At 38.9% G+C, this 20,297-nt stretch overlaps 1 protein-coding gene across 1 annotated transcript in view; it reads right to left on the reverse strand.

Moving 5' to 3' along the window:
• Positions 1 to 20,297, reverse strand: part of LOC107590730 (short transient receptor potential channel 5-like) — a 78,416-nt gene that overhangs the window by 8,337 nt on the left and 49,782 nt on the right. Inside the window, exons 4-6 of the mRNA XM_016279641.1 lie at positions 9,466 to 9,802; positions 8,740 to 8,879; positions 3,680 to 4,002 (exon numbers count right to left, since the gene is read on the reverse strand). Coding sequence (XP_016135127.1) covers positions 3,680 to 4,002; positions 8,740 to 8,879; positions 9,466 to 9,802 — 800 coding nt within the window. The remainder of the gene's footprint in view (positions 1 to 3,679; positions 4,003 to 8,739; positions 8,880 to 9,465; positions 9,803 to 20,297) is intronic.

Here is a 20,297-nt window from a genome sequence, read left to right on the forward strand (position 1 = left end):
TATATATATATATATATATATATATATATATATATATGTATAGTAGTACACACATACACATATAGATATAAAATAAAGCACATACTACAAACAAAGATAATATTGATTTGTAATTCTATATATACAGTCAAACCAAAAATAAACCACTTTTACTAGTGGGTGCAGGACACTATAGTTTAATTATGTAAGTGAGGATAGCAAAATAAAGTAAACTGACATATTATACCCAAAAATTCTTCATACAGTGGACTACCAGTAAAACTGATAAAAATTTGGGACCAAAAACTATTCAGACACTTTGGTCTGACCATGTTTTGCTTAAAGTCTCTGGTGTCCCCAGAATGTGTCTGTGAAGTTTCACCTCAAAATATCTCACAGATCATTTATTATATCATTTTGAAAATGCCTATTTTGAGTGGAAGCAGATGAGCTGCTGCTTCCCGCCCCCTTTTCCAGAATAGAGCTGCGCCATTACTGCTCGGACCTGCTAAAAAACATCTGGTTTGTTTCTGATTATCATGTTTATCGCGCTGAAATCATACGTTTTAAACTATATAAGTTTAAACTTCTGATATACGGTTTTCTGAGTGCACACATCCGAAGCATGTGAGTACTAATCTAAGTTCTCATTTACACACAAGTTTACGTTAAAAACACACATGAGTTACAAAAAACAGGCGGTTATGTCTGTGAAGGTAAACAGCTGGGAAATAAATCGTATGTTTATTTTAGATCTGTGTGGCAGCAGTGTAATATACAGTAAATAAATCAATAAATCCTCTGCTCTCGTCTCCTCTGAGGCTGGGACTCTAAATAGTGTTCTGTGCTCGTCTGTGCAGCCAAAGATTAGCATGTTTTGCTCAAACTTTCGCCATGGCATTAAAGCTGGTACACCATTGTCGTTTGCGAAATCAAAATGACGGCGCCTTGGGTGGAAACTTACAGATTAAGGGGCGGTAATATTATAATGAGATCCCTTTGCAACGTCACCAAGGGAGTGAAATCAGACGCGCTCGTTTTTTCAGACGCTTGCAGAAAAAGGCTTACCAAAACAAAGTTACTGGGTTAATCTTTTTCACGTTTCCTTGGTTGGTAGATGCACTGGGGACCTGATTATAGCACTTAAAACCTGGAAAAGTCAGATTTTCATGATATGTCACCTTTAAGTGTTATCTGACATTGTCAAGATGAATTTGTTCTGACACAGTTTAACTCTTGTCATATTTTATTACCATTTTCTAAACTATAGTGAAAAAACCGTGATAATGCGTGAAATGTTGATGGCGTCTGGATACATTTTGGTTTGACTGTATACATATATATATATATATATATATATATATATACACATACATACATACATACAGTTCTGTCATGAAACTCTAGATGGCATAGGTCGATAGTTTCTAACTCATTATGATCACATCAACAGCCAATAAGCTTGCTGCTCAACATTCAAATACTCAGCTAGTGCTTGCTGTAGCAGTTGCAGCGTGCTTCAGAAACCCTCCGCCTACCCCAGCTCCACCTGTATAAATCTGCTACAGGGTAATTTCATGTATATTATATATTTCAGTATTAATTGAAAGAAAACGCTCTACAAACAGATATGCTTGATATGATTTTGATATGTTTGTGATTAACACTTGATGCTTGATTTCTTTAAATCCATGTGGCTAAAAATGTAAGGTAAGTGAGGTAAGTGACCCCAGTTTGAATGGACATTTCTGAGAAGGGCATCGATATATCTGTGCACATGCTGTGAATAGTGGTGTCCATTTTGAACACATGGGCTGGATTTAGAAGGTTGCATCCATGTTATATTTTTAGTGCATTCAATGTCACTGATATAATAAATTAATAAAAAAGAAAGCGTGGCCAGCACTTTAACCACAGGACTGCCGTGACAGACCTGCCATGGTGAAGCCCTAATGGAGGCACACAGGTTTGCCTCAAGCACCTCACTGACTTGTCAAAGATAGTGACATAACAACTGGCAGCCCACTAGAGCCAGCAGCCCTCCACATGCAGTGCCGTTTCAGCCAACACTTGGCATTTGAAGCTTTCGAATTGAAAGGCCCAAATAATATAGAGAAGACATGAATATGTTCTGAGCGTACTGTTGTGTGTAAAATCTGGCCTCAGAAATCTATTTTGCCTCTATGCACTGAAAAAAAAGCAGAATTTTTCCAGTAAAAAAGCAGGATACATAAAAAAAGCAGGATACATAAAATATTTAATTATTTAAATTAAATTATATTAAATGTAAAATATAATTCTCAGTTATTTGAGAATACCTGTTTTCAGAGAATATATTTTGAAGTTTATTTTCCTTAACCAACGCTCTCTAAAATAAAAAATAAAAAAAATAAAACAAGGTACGAAAACTGTTACTGGGGCAGTACCCAAAATGTAATAAGGTTGCATATTAGAACCTTAAAAGGTCATTTTAGTACCTAAAGTGTAAATATTAGTATCTAAATGGTACATATTTTCCCAATACAGGCTTTAAAAAAAGAAGAAGAAATAACAGAAGCTAATAGAAAAAATTAGTTTTTTTGTGACTTTTTGAAAGGCCCAAGCCACATGAATGTCAAAGACTTTAATCTGTGAAGGAGAGCTTCAGTGACTGAACCTCAGAGAAACAACACAGGAAGCCTGAAGGAGCTCGTGCTGCTTCTGGTGTGATATGGGTTAAGGGATTTGATATCTCGGTGTCGTAATCCCACATAAAGCTCATATGCAGCTGCAGGCAAAAAAACTGAATTCTGATGGAAATGCAAGAAAATCCACAGACGTTTCAACAACATCAGGTTTTTTGTGTTTCAGGTGTTTATATTTCACAGAGCAGCTGCAGTTTTGTAGTCTGAGACACAGCACAGATTTATTTTCTTCTTTCTCAACATTTGCTCTCATAAATATTCATGAGGTGATTCTTGAACCTGCATTATTGTGCAGTGTTGGATGATTGTGTGGTTATTGGCGTGTTGATCAACAAATCACTGGAAAAGCAAGAGGTCTTGATAAATATTCAGAAGCAGCATCAGCGCTGCCCTATCAGGCATTGACTGACGCTGACCTGGAGCTGCAGTGTAGGAAAGGATGAATGTACGTTGTAAGGGATGATGTAAATGAGTTAGCATTTAGCACTTCCCGTTTCATCACCCTAAAGTCAATGCTTTTTTTTTTTTTAATGGGTTTTTGGTTAAATGCCTGAAATAAGGTCTGTGGTTAACACATGCTCAAGATATTTTCACATTTTATTAATCTAACTTAAAATACATCAGTAACCTTCCTGAGTTTTTACCTTGGTGGCTGTTAACAAGCGGCTAAACTGAACTACAGAGGTCGTTGAGGACATTACACATCATTACACAAGAACAAGTAAACTCATCTACTCACTAGTCTACTTGTACAGCATTTTTGTGTTTATAATTGCATATTTGCTAACTATTTTAACTCAAACTTTAGTTGGTCACAGCTGTTTTTTTCCCTGCAATAATCCAAAAATAAATGGAACAATCCATTTGGGAACCAGAAACCAGGGTGATGCCAACTTCAGGGTTGGCCTACAAAAACACATCATCAATGCAACACTCTATATTTAAACTATTTAAAAAGGGCCTCCAATAGCTTTCTAAATATATAACATAATATGATAGATAAGTAATAAACTTACGTAGAGAATGCATTGTTCTGTTTCTCGCAGCGGATCCCCTTGCAGTGGCTGGGTTCATCTGCCGCCTCGGTCTCGTAGTAAAAGTAAAGTTGGTTGAGTCCATTAGCAAAGGCAAGCAGCACTAGACAGTAGATGAAGAGGAACTTGAGGATATCCAGCAGCATGCGGCCAAGAGAAATCTGTAGCGGGCCAAGGTGAGAGTTGGCCGTGAAGAGGGAGATGAGCCGAAGTGAGCTGAAGATGTTAGCAATGGCAAATAAAGCCTCAGCGATCAGCGTCGGATGCCACATCTCCCATTCCTCTCGTGGACGAGAACTGTTATACTGGAGAGGAAATAAAAAACATTCAGAAATATTATTCATTATTTATCCTTTAGTTTCATTGTTAGAACTCTATGTTGTTCCCATTTAGTGCCTTGAAATAAGTGCAAAACCCTGTGTCTTAAGTTTAAAATGTACTTTACACAAGTATGTTACACACAATTGCTTATAGTTATGCAAACAATGCAATAGTAGTGCAAGACTCTTATGCCGAGTTCACACTGCACGATTTTCAAACTCGTCGGATCGCCGTTGTTTTCACACTGCGTGACTATCTGGGATAGCATTCAGTTGCTGCTGTGTTCACATTGCACGATGGATCCGCGACAGGGGGTTTCACACTGCATGACTTCACAATAGGAAGAATCGCCGACAGCTCTGTCTGGGCTAGTCACGCAGTGTGAAAACAACGGCGATCTGACGAGTTTGAAAATCATGCAGTGTGAACTCGGCATTATGCTCACCAAGGATGCATTTATTTATTCAAAAATAGTAAAAATTACTATGCATGTTTAGTTTATTATTACTATAATAAACTAAAAGTTTATTCTGTGGTGGGCTACCAATAGTCTACCACGGGAATCAGTCTCTCGAGATTAACCTAATGAGGGCAGCTGGCTCGGTGCCCAGAACTGCGGGACAGGAGGGGCCACCGTACAAGCTGTGCCAAAAAAAGCCTCCTCGGAGGTGGCGCCAGGGCCTAGAATCAACAGCCCATGGAGCGAGGGATTCAACTCCTCGGAGAGGATCCTGCTCGCCAGACGACACCCTCTTAGTACCCCTTGATATCGAGGGGGGCAAAGCCTCCTGAGTGCGTCGATCGAGACACACTGGTTGAGAGGAGGACAGGAAATCGGGGCCTAAGTGAGGGGAGTGCTGTCTCCAGGGTGTGTCGACCAAGACACACTATTTGAGTGGAACCCAGGGTACCGGGGTGTTAATCCACTTTGAAACAAAGGGAACGAAGACAGCACGCGTAACCCTTACCTTGACAGGATTTTAGAGAAATGGGCAAAGAATCCCGTGCCCATTTACCACCTAAGTGGAATTTTAGAAAATGGGCAAAGCAACACGTGCCCATCTACCAGCTATGTGGATTTTAGAGAAATGCGCACAGCTTCACGTGCACATCCCCCACTCACGTGGATTTGGAGAAATGTGCAAAGCCTTGCTTTACGTGGACATTTAACATATTATCTGGAATTTAAGTTCATGGAAACCCAACCATATCGGCCAGCCGGAAGAGGCCGGCTCGCACATCTCAGTGGTGATGGGAGCCCTGCCTAGGACAGCCTTACACAGGAGGATCCTGGTGATGCCCCCTGTACCTCCCGTTCATTGCCTCAGCAAGAAGGAGTACGCCGGTGGCCAGGAAGCCCCTCGGGGTGACCAGGCACTGTAGCCCCGTCCGGGTGCCTTGCAGCGTAGCACCGGGGGCCTGATGTTCACGAAGGCTCCCGCAAAAGCCCGTGTTCGGCCGCATGATTCAGGAGGTATGAAGCTGATATATGGATCATATTCACCCACCACGAGCCTTGTTGCCGGGGCTCTGTCCGGGGATTTTTTGACCGGACCATCAGTCAGGCGGTTACTATGATCTGGCCATAGAACCACCAAAAATATCATGAGCCCAGTAGGAGATTGTTTGAAAAATGTTTTACAGCTTACCTCGGTCAGCTGGAGATGGTGGTCATAAAAAGGGAATTGGAAAAAGGGGAGGACAGGGTAGATGTTGCACCCCCTGCGGGAGAGAGTGAATACCTAAGTATTACTCTGACCCGGACGAAAGCGCTGGCGCCTTGCCCAGGTCTCACCCCTCGGGTTTCGCCTGCCTCCCCTTGACCCACGATACTTCCTACCCCCACCCACAGGTGGAGGCGGGGCGCGAGTCGCGACTCTAGCCCTCTGTGCCCGTCTCTGATCCTCAAACCGAGACGGGCCAGGACTCCTGGTTTGTTCGGGCTCAGACCTGGGCCTTCGTGGTATGAAGGATTTGAACGCTGCTGAGCGCGACTTCGCCTCCCTGAATTTGTCGACCACCGTCTCAACGGAGGTGCCAAACAGTTCAGAGGGCAAAACCGGGGCATCGAGGGGAGTTTTGAGAGATGACGTCTCCCCCAGAGAGAGGTAGCTGGCTAGCGTCTCTTCCACCGGGGGCATCATCTCATAGTCGCTTTCGCGCATCGACTCGATGTTCGCATAACTCGTATGCTGAGACCGATATATGCGTGAGGAAAACGGCCTCTTCCATTCCTTCTCGATCTCAGTGTGGAGATCAGGAAGGAAAGGAAGGGTCACTTGAGCTGGAGGTCTATGGTCAGAGAGATAACGTTTGTCGAGGCAACCACCCGACGTCACCTCCCTGGCTTGTTTCCACGGTAATTCGAGCATCGCCATGGCCCGATCTATTACCTCTAGCAGCTCACCATTCGCAGGGCAGGTGGACTGGGAAAGCTCAGCCTCGGCTTCTTCACTCTCCACATCCATTCCCTGCTCTTGTTGGGCTGGGCCCAACTGAGCACTGGCCCCTGGATCAGATAATATTAGAGAGAGGATATCATCGTCCAGTGGCTGTCTCTCGCCCGACGCCGATGCGCAGAAGAGGGAAACCCCTCCTTCAGCCTCATCGGCTAGGTCCACCTGAGATCCCCACGAGCTCATTCTTCTCCGTGCCTCAGCAGCGGTGGGTCCCGAACCGCGGGAAACAGATGGTTGTCCCTCTCCACTCGAGAAGAGAGACAAACGAGAACGGAGCTTTTTCAGCGAAAAGCTCTCACAGTCCACGCAGATTGCCCCCTCGAGGACATCGCGTGTGTGCTCCTCACCCAAACAAACAACGCATAGATCGTGTGAATCATCGGGTGTCAGAAACCGCTGACACGGATGTACACACTTTCTAAATGCTCCGCTAGTGCTCGCCATAGTAGGAAAAGAAAAAGCTCTTACTTTGCTTTTGGAATGCACGCTTCAAACAGCACGGTCAGTGGAGACGAAGAAAGTGATGATGTGCGCTACCGGCGCCTATTTTGTACTAGTCGCAACGGTAGTGACGTCATGGCTGTCACCGGCCAAACAAGTTGGTGTTTTTTCAATGTAGGCTTCAGACACGGGTCACGACGAGGCATTCCCCATAGCGACCCCTAGAGGACGCAGTTCGAAGTTCCACGAAAGGGAACTGAATGTTCAGCATCATTACTCTAGTCTTCAATTTCACACGATCCTTCAGAAATCATTCAAATATACTGATTTGCTGCTCAAGAAACAATTCTTATGATTATCAGTGTTGAAAACGGTAGTGCTACTTATTTTTTAAATTTTTAATCATTAGTGTATGTACAATGGGACCATACTTACAGATAGTTGGCTGTTTGCACATTTGTGTAGAGTCCATTTTTAGCCTTATTCACGTACATTAACACCCACAGTCCAACATAACCAGGTGCTAAATGCAATGGTATAGCGCTGCATCATGCATATTTAAATTCATTGCCAAGTCACTGTCATTTGTTTCTAGGCAAATAAGCCTCCTTTTTATGCAAATGTGGCTTAATGGATCAGATTCATATACGTGAATGGATAGGCTTATTTGCCTGATGCAGTTAACACTGTACTATTACTACCTAGGCTACAGGAGATGACGGTAATTGTATTTAAAAGGGATGTTTGTGTACATTTTCCAGTGATCATGGCAGCAGGAATTCATCAAATGATGATCAAAAGATGGAAAAGAGTTTGATAACTGTAATGTATACAGATGTGCTGTGTAGTCGAGCACAATTTTGCCATTTTAAAGAGTCGATTCAAATGCCTGTTTTGCGGTGGTGCAATAAAAATTGCAATGCAAATTGCAATTAACACTAATTTTGTGGGTGTGTTTGCACCATTACCTAATCTGCATAATTCCTTGAGTGAATCAAGTGCTGTAACAATACAGACAACAAATGCAAAAAAAAAAATAATAATAATGGAAAAGATGCAGAGTGAGGAAGCTATAGCATGGGGAAGTTCTTCCATTATTTTTTGTTCTGGATATGCCTTATTCCAGGCAGTTGAGACAAAGTTCTAACAGGTTCTTAAGACATTTCCTGAGCTTTTGCCTTGCATAACTTCACTTGAGGGTGGAACGAGATGCCTTCTCCCCTCAGCACCATCCCTCAATTCCATGTTTCAGTGGGCAGAGAAATAAGGCTGGATTTCAGTGCCAGGCATGGCTGAGCTCTTCTTGCTTTAAATTTTGTTCTCTACTGGGACTAAGACCACAATATTAACTGTCTGATAAATTCACCCTCTACACTGAAAAAAAGTAAAAAAGAAAAATTTTTACTCAGAAATTGTTAGAAAATTTCACAAACAATTACAAAGAAAAAAAGAAAGTAACACTGAAAAAGTGTAAAAAGTAGAAAAAACAAAATACCATTTTCTTGTAAAAGATACTCTTTGTTTTATTTACAATTGTAAAAAATCTTTTTAATTAACTTTTTTTTTTACAGTAAATTTCCATGTTTTTCTTGAGAACATGTCCAAACACAAAAACAATGGACAATTTATCATCACACACACACACACACACACACGCTGTAAGGGACTCGTGTGGGCTGAAACCCCTTCCATGCAGGGTGACTAACACAGCTGCAGATGGTCATGAAGTCTGGATTGTGTCTGCGTGCATGTGCTCGCGTGCATTTGAGTGTGAGTGTGAATGACTGAATCGACAGTGAAACATTTACAGGAGGAGCTCACCTTGACATACGCGACGATCTTTAGAGATATTGTGGCCAAATAGAGAGAATTCATGGCAAAGTCCATCAGGTTCCACCAGTCATGCACGTACACATTAAAACCTCCATCCCACATCTCCTTAATCTCAGCCCATATAAAGCCTATGAGCAAAACACACAAATGTGTAGTCATTAACTTGGGATGTACAATATAGTGATTATTGGAAAATATTTAAATTTATCATATTGGTTGATTTAATTGAATATATATTGGATGATATTGCATTATTAAATGTAGATGTTTATTTCCCAAACATTGACATCAAAACTTGTATATTCACATGTATATTTATTTTAGTTTTTAGTGTTTTGTTTTATTTTATTTTAATTTAATTAATTAATTCTATTAATCAGTGTGAGTCAATGTAAGTCAATGTGAAATTTATCTTAAACTTATCTTAAATGTCTAAATAAATGTGTTAAAACACTACAATAAATATCACACCAAAGCCGGAAATAATCCACAAAGTTGAGATAATTGTATGTTAAGTGGTTCAGGCTTAACTAATTGCAGAACTTTATTACTTAGGGTTAAGGTTACCGGATAAGTAAAAATCCCTGACCAGAATATTTGAGGAATATTACTACAGTGTTGACTTGCGCACACTATATGCAATACCATAACTACATCATTACTATGTAACAAATTTATACAAGCTATCCCCATCACACACACTGTCATACTCACCTAGCACCCAAGGTAGTATCATCCACTCCACCTCAGTGGGTGAAGGGCCCTGTATGTGTAGGTTGGTGCGTGCTATGTGCTGTGAAGCCAGAAGGAGGAGGAAGAGGAAGGTGAGGTAGGAGGCTGTGTGGCAAATAAATTTGATGAAGGGTTTTTTGATGAAGAGCCCCAGTGTGCTTTTTGGAGCCAGCAGGTAGACCAGCGAGAAGACAGGGAAGAGCAGGCCGATAATGAAGCACATGACCAGCTTAACTGCCCAGTGACGGCGCCGCCAGCCAGGAAAGCCGTCATACCATTGTGTGGCCAAGAGCTGCTGACAGTTTGGCTGCGCCACAAACTGGAGAGAAAAAAAAGAGAGATTTGTAAATGGATTTTAAAGGATTTGTAAATGCTCATGCATAATGGCAACCACACGCAGAAGGACCAATTAACTGGGAGAAAATGATGTGGTATGAATGACTAGTTGACTAGCTGATCTTAAGGAAAATATGTCTAATTAGGGTCCACCAGACACAAATTAGATATGTTTCTTAACATTCACAGGATGCATTCAAGCATCCAAAAAAGAAAAAAGAAAAGAAAAAAAGATGTTTTCAACTTCACATGCCATCTTAAAAATGCAGCATTCATTGTGCAAACTTTTAAACTTGTTTAAAAAGTTATGGGTACTCTGTTTGGTGCCTGATTAGAAATCCAATACAATCGCTTTATGATGCATGGATTTATTTATGATATATGCATTTATGATTTAAATACAACAATTAACTTAGTTTTACATCTTAATTAGTTTTACACCTTAATTTCTCCCTAACAAGTGATTTACAAGTATGTTGAGAATCTGTTCAACCAAATCATTAAAATTAACCAGAAGTTCAAAAGAACGGTTAGTTCACAAATCAGACATCACAGATGCCCAAAAGAAGCACCTCCAAAAAAAAACTATGCAGTGACAATGAAAGAGAACTGAATTCGACGAGCTTCAAAAAGTACACAAAACTATCATCAAATTGGTACATATTAGTATATTCTGAGTCCCTTTAAGCCATTTGATAACTTTGTGTAAGGAACAGACCTAACTTTAAACCATTAATCACTGAAAACGTGACTTTTGTGGCTTATTTAAAGCCTCAGTCTTCATTTACTTTCATTATATTAAAAAGATTGGCCAGGAAATTCATAACAAATAATAATCTAAATAAATAAATACAAACACAGATCCACAGAAGAAAATCAGTCATACAGGTTTGCCACAACACAACGGCAAGTAAATAATGTTCATTTTAAGGTGAACTATTTTTTTAATGATGTGAAAAGTATCTCTATTATCAGTCATTCGCAAAGAAGGAAGAGGAGGATAAATAGAGAAAAGCTTCTGCAGAGTGTAAACAAAGCTAATTACCAGTTTAGTGCACTGCTGTAGGAGACTTGCTTGTAAGAGAGCGCCCTCAGAAACATCTGCTTTGAAATGAAACGAGCCAAGAAAAGCCTCATATTTCATAGCACATTTGTGATAAGTTATCTAGTGGCTGTAATGGAAAATGGTGCGTGGGATGACAACACTGCATGATAGATGAGTAACAATTCTTTCTCAGATTTAAAAGTTTCCACTGTCGAGTTTCTGTAGCAAGCCTGAGAAAGTAACGGCTTCTGAACCAACAGTGCCCCTCTGAATATCCACAGTTAATCACTGGTTTCCCACAATCCCTCACTCAGCCTTATTGCATATATCACAAAAAGGTCCCATAGGAAAAGACAATCAGCTTCCACTTAATGAAGTAAGCTAATAGAAGCACCTGAACCCAAGGGAGGGGGCGTGGAAAAGGGGAAAAAGGACACAAGAGTGAATTTAACAAAGAGCTTTGAGAAAGGAGATAGGACCGTAATTTCCTTCAGGTTTTATTTTATTTTATAATGAACAGTTTGTGAGGCTGGGTCATTTCCCTACGCTTGACTTGTTGGTATTTCTTCCATGGTGTGAGGGTAACGCTACAGAAATAAGCTAAATCCCTTCTTCATCCATCAATATGAACACTAACCTTCAGGCGGCTCTTTAGCTAACAACACCATTCCTCAACCTGCACACGAAATGAGACTGATAACATCCCAGCCAGCATGCACCACAACGGACTGTAGTAATGACTTACAAAACGTGGCTCGCAAGTAAATAAATGCCGTCTTGTATTCTAACCTGTGAGAATGGTCAGGATGACGTTCATATTTACCTCAACACTGCATTGAAGATAAATGAAACTGGATCACTGTAAAGATGGATGAGTTTGCTTCGCTGTACTCTGATATGAATGAAGTGAATGAATCGCTCTTGCTCACTTCCATGCAGTCCTGGGGAGCGATGCTAGTGTACTAACTAACTAACATTTTTCAATACCATGGTGAAAGCTCAGCAACATAAGAGCTTTTCCAGTATGAAGCTAATTTTACCAATGAGTAACGGTTTGTTGACAGACAATGACTGAAATAAAGGAGGCATGTTGTACATTCAGTTCAGCAAGGAGACAAAAGAAAGTGCACTGAAGACCAGATTTACTAGCCAAATCCTCAATGTGGATGTGGATAAATGAATGAATGATGTCAATACACAATAAAAATGACGAAAACAGAGTAGCCTATTGAAAATGCTTTTAATGGAGGCTAACTGATTTGCATAGAAGATGCTTATGGTACTTGCACACCATTTCTCAAATCTCTCAGTACAGAGATTTCCAATTAGGGATAGTTTGAAAAGAGTTTCGTTTTGCTTTGTTGAAGCTATTAAACAGAAATTATGACTGAATTGCACTTAATTCATAAATTAATTTGTCTTTCTCATGTTGTTTCCCAATTATTGCCCACAGAGCTGTCAAAATCTGTGAAAGACAAACAATATAAATGTAGGTGGATCCTTAAGAGAACGAGAATCTATTAAGTTTTTTTTTTTACATTCGCAGTAATCATTGTTTTAGTTTATACATGAATTAAAAATATGAGTAATATTAATAATAAAACTTTCTTTTATAGCACTTTTCATACATAAACAGCTCAAAGGGCTTCACAAGGTAAATTACAAACATAAAAACACAGAACACTGACAATGGGGTTTTACACAATACCAAGATCAATAAATGTTGATATCAATATAAGTAATCTTAACTTTAATCTTAACTTGCTTTGTAAAAATATGAATGCTTGAAGCCTGTCTAACTTCAATTGTTTGGGCATAGTGTCTAAAAGAAGCACCATTGAATTGCTTAAGAGTCACTGTAGTTTACCAAATGACCCGCATGAAGGGTGTCAATGATTGTCTTGTGGACAACTGTCAGATCAGCAGTCTTCCCCATTATTGTGTAGCCTAGTGAACCAAACTGAGAGGCCATTTTGAAGGCTCAGGAAACCTTTGCAGGTGTTTTGAGTTGATTAGCTGATTGGCATGTCACCATATTCTCATTTGTTGAGATAGTGAATTGGTGGGTTTTTGTTAAATGTGAGCCAAAATCATCACAATTAAAAGAACCAAAGACTTAAACTACTTCAGTCTGTGTGCATTGAATTTATTTAATACACGAGTTTCACAATTTGAGTTGAATTACTGAAATAAATGAACTTTTCCACGACATTCTAATTTATTGAGATGCAACTGTAGAAGATACGAAACCTCATCTTGACAAACATTCAGTAATAGAAGGTTCCAATTTTTGTAGTGCTTTATAAACCAACAAAATAAATCAATATATTAATAATATCCACTTTATTTCGTTCAATTATAGTGTTTTAGAATGAATATGTTAGTAAATGGAAAAAAATATATCCCATAATCCACCTATTATAATTCACCTGCTAGTCCACCTAGTGGCATAATGATTCATGATTTTGGTTAACAGATTCCAAAATCAAGTCACTAGGATGAATCGACACTGAGTGACCTTTATGAGACCGGTCAAAAGGTGAGCAGAAGGACAGGTAATACGATAATCTGTTGCTCTTCTGCTTTGTTTGACAGAAAGCGATTACAGAACAACAGATGTCCTGTTCATGTTCTGGTTGCTAGGGAGCAGTATGCTAATGAGGATTGATCTCCAGCTCTGATAACGCAAAGAGTTTAGGCTGGCTCACTCTTGAAGAGTCACTGACTCTAATGCACAGTCAAAGAATTCATTAACTATCCCTAATGTTGTGCGCAACTGCTCTGCATGATGTGTATCTGACCTGCATCACAGACTGCATGGGCCCTCAACACGCTTCAAAATGAATGAATGCATTAAACCCCTTTCACACTGCACGTTGGTCCCGGACAATTACCGGAGTGCCTTCTGTGTGAACGCAAACACGTCCCGGGATTGATTCCGGGATCGATCCCGGGTTGGGGACCTAGTAACATTGCCGGGTTCAGTCCCGGAACGAGCTCTGTGTGAACAAAAGCCAGAACCAACACACTGGCAGTGTGAATGAACCACAATCAAACGATCCCGGGACAAATCACGGGACACATAATCTGTGTATTTTCCGGAATTTCTGTGTGAAAGAGGCTTTAGACAGCAAAATATCAAAGTGGCATCTGCAAACAAATTATGTTATAGCTTTCTCACAACCAACTTTATTTTTGGTGACAAGGGGATTTTTAGTGGATGTATAAAGTCAGTTCTCCCAAACGTGCACCAGGTGTAGTTCATCATATTAACTATGAACATGTTTTACTAACAACCAGAAGGTTTCCAAATATTTGCCTCAATTTTGAACAATATATCTATTGTTTTAGACTATAAATAAAGGTTCTTTTTGGCATTAATTTTTGCATAAAGAACTTTAACATTCATGGAACACTGTCCATTATAACTGACACATTTATACACAGCATCTGAAAATTGTACATTTGTAAACTACATTTACATTTACATTTTTACATTTAGTCATTTAGCAGACGCTTTTATCCAAAGCAACTTACAAATGAGGACAATAAAAGCAGTCAAAACTAACAAAAGAGCAACAATATATAAGTGCAAATGACAAGTCTTGGTTAGCCTAACGCAGTACACGTAGCAAGGTATATATATATTTTATACACACACATATACATAAACTGTACACTTGTAAATAACATCTGTACATTCATTAAAACAATTAAATATGTTTTAATATAAATTTTCTCTATATTTCTACTTCTGTATTATACTGCATTATTTCATTTTGTGTTTTTCTTATATTAGTGTTATATTTAATCTCTACTGTGAAATTCCTCTGTATGTCTGCACTATCATGCATGTTTGCACTATGTCTGTACTTTCTTCTGCACTGGAAACTCCTGTCACCAAGACAAATTCCTTGTGCGTGTAAACATTCTTGGCAATAAAGCTCTTTCTGACTTCTGACTTCTAACTTTCCATTGCATTAAAGGTTTGCTATAGTGGAAAAAGGTTCTTCAGATTATTAAAATGTTCTTTAGACTGGATCCTTTAGACTGGATTCTTTAGACTGATTCCCAGGTTTCATGTTCTCAGCAGCCATTTTACTACAGAAAGGACAAGTCATTCACCTATTATATCCTGGGTTATATTTTCTTTATTATATAGAATTGTCCAGTTTCATCAAACAAACAACATTCAATATCAACAACAACCAAACATGTTTTCGCCTTTCAAAAATGTATAATCCTATTTATTTTCTAACTGTAACTATGATTTACATGTATTATCTGCTTTTAGTATTGCTTTCTTGTCCTTGTCCCTGCATCAGTACTGACCTTGCAATGTACTTCATTGCAATGTATACTGCAGCCACTAAACAACATCTTACCTTTTTCTTTACTGCAATCTCAAATGATTTCAGAAAAACTGCAGAAGTGCACTGTGATCAGCTGATTTTTTTATTTCTGCCAAATTTAGTTGCCATTGGTGATCTAGCCTTTCCCTAAACCCCACACACAGCACCTCCTAAATCTTTTAAAATGGCTCTTTTCTAGGAAATGTTCTCTTTAAGGGTACAGTGCTTCCCATATCCCTTTGAAACCCTCTAGTGTAAAAAGGCTTTGCGCATCAAAGTTTCTCAATATGAGCTGGTGGACTAAATTGCATATCTGGCAATAAAGTAGGAGATGAATCAAAACTCATACTAAAGTACACAAGACTGATGGAGAGAGGACTAGAAGGGATGGTGTTTTGTTTCCATCCTCAGTGCGAAAGAATAATGGTTTATATTCAAACCTGTGAAAAACGGTCATTAAAATCTCATTATACAAAGAAAAGATTTTCAGCCGTCTTGAGGCACAATAGCAAATGTTAGTCTAAAAAATCGTGATGTCTATAAAATGTGTATGATTTGTCTTATTTCCTCATAGAAAGAAACAATGAACCATATGCCATACATAGAATGGACTAAAGGTTATTCAGGTGCATAAGCAATCCCTTTAGATTACCAAACAAGAACTATTTAGCTGCCACTTTGACTTTATTTGAGTAATGGAACTTGCAGACCTGACAGGGCAGTGGGTACTGGCTACGGGCTACTTTAAGTCACATTAGTATGAGTTATCGGCATGTCAGCGGCATCTACTGGAATCATGGTCTAAAAAGAAAGTTTCTCATTAAGTTCTTCTAAAGTTATCTACAGTAAGGTTAGCTATTACTAGCTGCCTCTTTCGGGATTGCATAACAGATTGTGTGCACCTCAAATGATGTTTATTACTGTGATGGCAGATCTTTACTGAAAAGATTCTAAAGGTGTGGTCACACTAGATTTTGAGTATATGAAATTTCTTTGAACACTGCTCTGCAGCATCTTTTTAAAAACATAAAATCAACACATAACAAACAGCAAAAACATACAACAAAAATAATCTACTCCACTTTCCTACATGACTGCAGTTTTAATGTTCTTTAAATTCAGATACGAGGTCATGCCGTGCCTAATCAGTCTCCTATTGGTCACATGGCTTCACATGATACGAATTTGCAGGTTAGAATTCGCTGGAATGTAGCGAAATGTATGAGCTTGCATTCCTGCTCTCCCGCATTCGTATGCGTATGAATGGAAGTCAATGAAATGAAAAGTGTAGTGAGACCGCCCCTTAACAGCAACATTTGAAAAAGTTATTGCCAGCCAGATTGATGGTAAAAATGTGATCAGATCAAATGGTAATTTGATGTATAACATGGATATGGTACAGTTTTTGAAGCATGACCATATTTTCAAGCAAGACCATATTTATATAGTATGGTTTACAAAAGAATAAATCAAAAATCATATATGTGGTTTATTTTGTTTAAAAATCATATAAATGTATGAGGTGGTGACAGGGCCCTTTTACTCCACACTCTATACAATATCTAAGTAAATATTTGTTTAATGCAGTCACTTCAGAAATGTTGTAGTTTGTAATATTTTCTGTTTATTTTGCGGAAATAAATAATACAAATTTTGTTCAATAAGTGCACTGTCATTGTACTATGTTCATTGTAAAAATACAGAAAAAAAAGTACAGATTCTCAAAGTTTCTTAAACTGCTTGAAGCAGGTACTATAAAAATTCATTTACAGTAGTCACAATAAATATAATATTTTATTATGATATTTGGTTAGTATCATATTTTTTATTTGATAGTTTCATTATAAATATGGTGATTATTTTAACCATATAAATATTAACCATCTGAATCTAACCATGTCATGTCAATAAATGGAAAAGTAAGCCAGCTATTTATTATGATGTGAATAATTGTACTTTTATCCTCGATAATCAGGGCACCTTTTAACCCAAATACCATTCTTTAGTTAATTACTAGAAAATCAATAACAAGAACTTTGTCTCAAAATATATTCTGTAATTTGATTGATTCTCATTTGTACATACATCTATAACATTTAATATTATATTATATTATATTATATTATATTAATAAACAGCAATGGTTTAATTTTCTAACAACCATTACTAATATCTTTTTTGTTGTTGACCAAATTTTAGGGTTAGCTTAGCTTCAATACTAACAAAAGAGCTAGTTTAGGAGACATCAGTTATGCAAACCCTACACTTCTAATCTTCCCCTCCCCACCATGCAGTTCTCTTTCAACCTCCCCTAATAAGCGTTCAGCTTGCTCAATTTCATTTTGCACAGTTCGGGTCAGATGTGATTTAAATGCTAATTTACTTAGCCTCTTCTGTTCCCCCAGCTGCAATGTTGCTGCAGTGCCACTGCAATTGTGTATAGCCCAGGCAGTGCTCCAAACAACAGATCACGAACACTGTTAGCAGAATGTCATTCTCTCTTCAGCTGAGCATGGCAACCGACAGATAATGCACCGCTGGCTGTAGGGTGCCACTCCAGCCAAAGTTCACAAATCATGATGTCAGATTTTACTTGCTTTGCACAACAGGGGAGTAAATATTAATTGCATATTGTTTCACGTATGTAATTGTAATTCATCATATACAGTATAACTGACATCATTATAATTAAAAGAGAAAAGATGTTAAAGGAAATGAGATTGGCTTAATGGTTTCTGCCACAAAGGACCAACAACCAACTCTATACTGTATGCAGTAATGTCAAGTCTAAAGACATATATACATAAATAACCATAAATAAAAATATCCTGAAATCCTAAAAAATACTATTATTATTGTTTACTAAAACTGAAACCATAAAAAAAAAATCTAGTTGCCAAAGCAACATTGCTCATTTTCATTTAGTTTAACTTGATGTACTGAAATAATTAAAACCAAAATAAAAAATTGTAAATAATAATAATTAAAAATCTATAGACATATTAAAAACACATAAAATGGTAAAACAACTAAACCTTTAAAAATAAATGAAAATGTAAAATCAAAACATTTTTGGAGTCCAGATCATGCATGTGGGCACATGATTGCCAGTCTGGGAAGATTAGGATAAAAACTGGCCAGAGAATATATCCATTTAAAGGGGTCATATGATGTTGCTAAAAAGAACATTATTTGGTGTAATGAAATGTGTTTATGCGGTTTAAGGTTAAAAAAACACATTATTTTCCACATACTGTACATTATTGTTTCTCCTCTATGCCCCGCCTTTCTGAAACGCGTCGATTTTTACAAAGCTCATCGGTCTGAAAAGCGAGGTGTGCTATGATTGGCCAGCTATCCAGTGCACTATGATTGGCCGAATACCTCAAGCGTGTGACGGAAATGTTACGCCCCTCACCATATTGTGATGTCGTGTCCCGGCCGGAGCGACGAGACAAAAACATTAAAACCCATTATAATCGAGGCAATTGTTGCATCCAGTGGGGACGTAACTATGGATTATAATGATTTATACTGTCTTTTTACTCGTTGCGTAAATTGCTAATCACGTAAACATAAAACCATGTCTGCATTTGTGATCGGAGAAATGACAAACAACAAGCGCTACTCTGCACTGCTCAAAACTCGCGTTTGAATCATCAGTGGTAAATTCTTTAAATATAAAAACTGTACTTACAGTCTGTGAGTCAGAACAGCCGGCATTGTAGTCTACTCTACCAGGATCAGAAAACAGTCCTCCATAAAATGCGCTGCATACATCTGAATAGTAAGAATAGTAAGTTGTAAATACAACTTAACCACTGATTTCTAGTCGTGTCCTCTTTTGGAAGGCCAAACAAAGTAGTTTCGCTTTCACAACGAAACACACAGCGTCACACACGGCGGGCTAGAGGGAGCGGAGGCCGGAGGCCTAGAGTGAGGAACAGATGTGTGCTTGAGTAAGCAGAGGCCGGCTTGAGTAAGCGGCAGCCGGCGGGCTTGAGAACGGTGCGGGCATCGGATTCGACGAAGGAGCGGCCGGCGGGCTTGCGGCAACCACATGGGACGACCCCTGGCTGGACTCCGCTTCGTCCATGGTGAAAGCCGATCCGGCGATCCACAGCACGAAGTTGATGTTTTTCCTCAGTTACCAGCACGGATCAGCTCTAGGCATGACGAAGCAGATATTGTCCTCTTTTGGAAGGCCAAACAAAGTAGTTTCTCTTTCACAACGAAAACACACAGCGCCTTCACGACATGGCGGCAGCTACAATACTACAGCGAGAATAAAAGTTACGCCTTCTTTCTTTGCGTGAACATTTGGGCGGAGTTATGCAAATCTTCCCACATCGTGACGTAGACATGTGGGGGCGTGTTAGAACGAACCATTTTAGGTAGGCGTGGTTGACTCTTAACTTTTATAAAGAATATCTCTTTGGATTTGAGACTTTAGTCTTTGCAACTTTACAGATCTTCTTTATGCACCAAGAGCTTGTAACACTCCAAAGAGAAAGGAAAAATTGAAAGCCAATCATATGACCCCTTTAAGAGAAAATCTCTGATTGAGGGACAAGCATGGAAGTTTGTTCAGTCTTGTTATCAATGCAAGAAATCAGAAATGTTATTTTTCAGAATAAATAACCAGAATAAATAGTGGACAAATATTTGGCTTTGCCTGTCAAAATACAAGACTCACAATCAGTTTTTTTTATGGCCCACTTTTCCTGAAGAGAAAATACGCAAATATTTACTTAAACTTTTAGGAGTACACTAACTACCAGATATGAGCTAAAAGCCAGTGAACTCCAATTATGATTTAATTCGTCTTTAAAGAGCTATGTTCACATATTGCGCCTAAATATGCCCAAGAAATGCTCAAGAAAAATAATAATGGGGTTATGTTCAACCACACTCTTCTAAACACCAGTTTAACACACATCAACAGTATCCCAGTGCTGTATAGTATGTCAACTTGAGAGCAAACAAGCTGTAAACACTTCCTCTGATTTCCTGAGAGAGGAATCATCAGGGCATGTTCTCCAGGGCACAATCCACCAGCAAGAACTTCTACAACCTGTACA

The sequence above is a fragment of the Sinocyclocheilus grahami genome, unplaced genomic scaffold (assembly GCF_001515645.1).
Source record: "Sinocyclocheilus grahami isolate Dianchi unplaced genomic scaffold, SAMN03320097.WGS_v1.1 scaffold132.1, whole genome shotgun sequence".
Taxonomy (NCBI): Eukaryota; Metazoa; Chordata; class Actinopteri; order Cypriniformes; family Cyprinidae; genus Sinocyclocheilus; species Sinocyclocheilus grahami.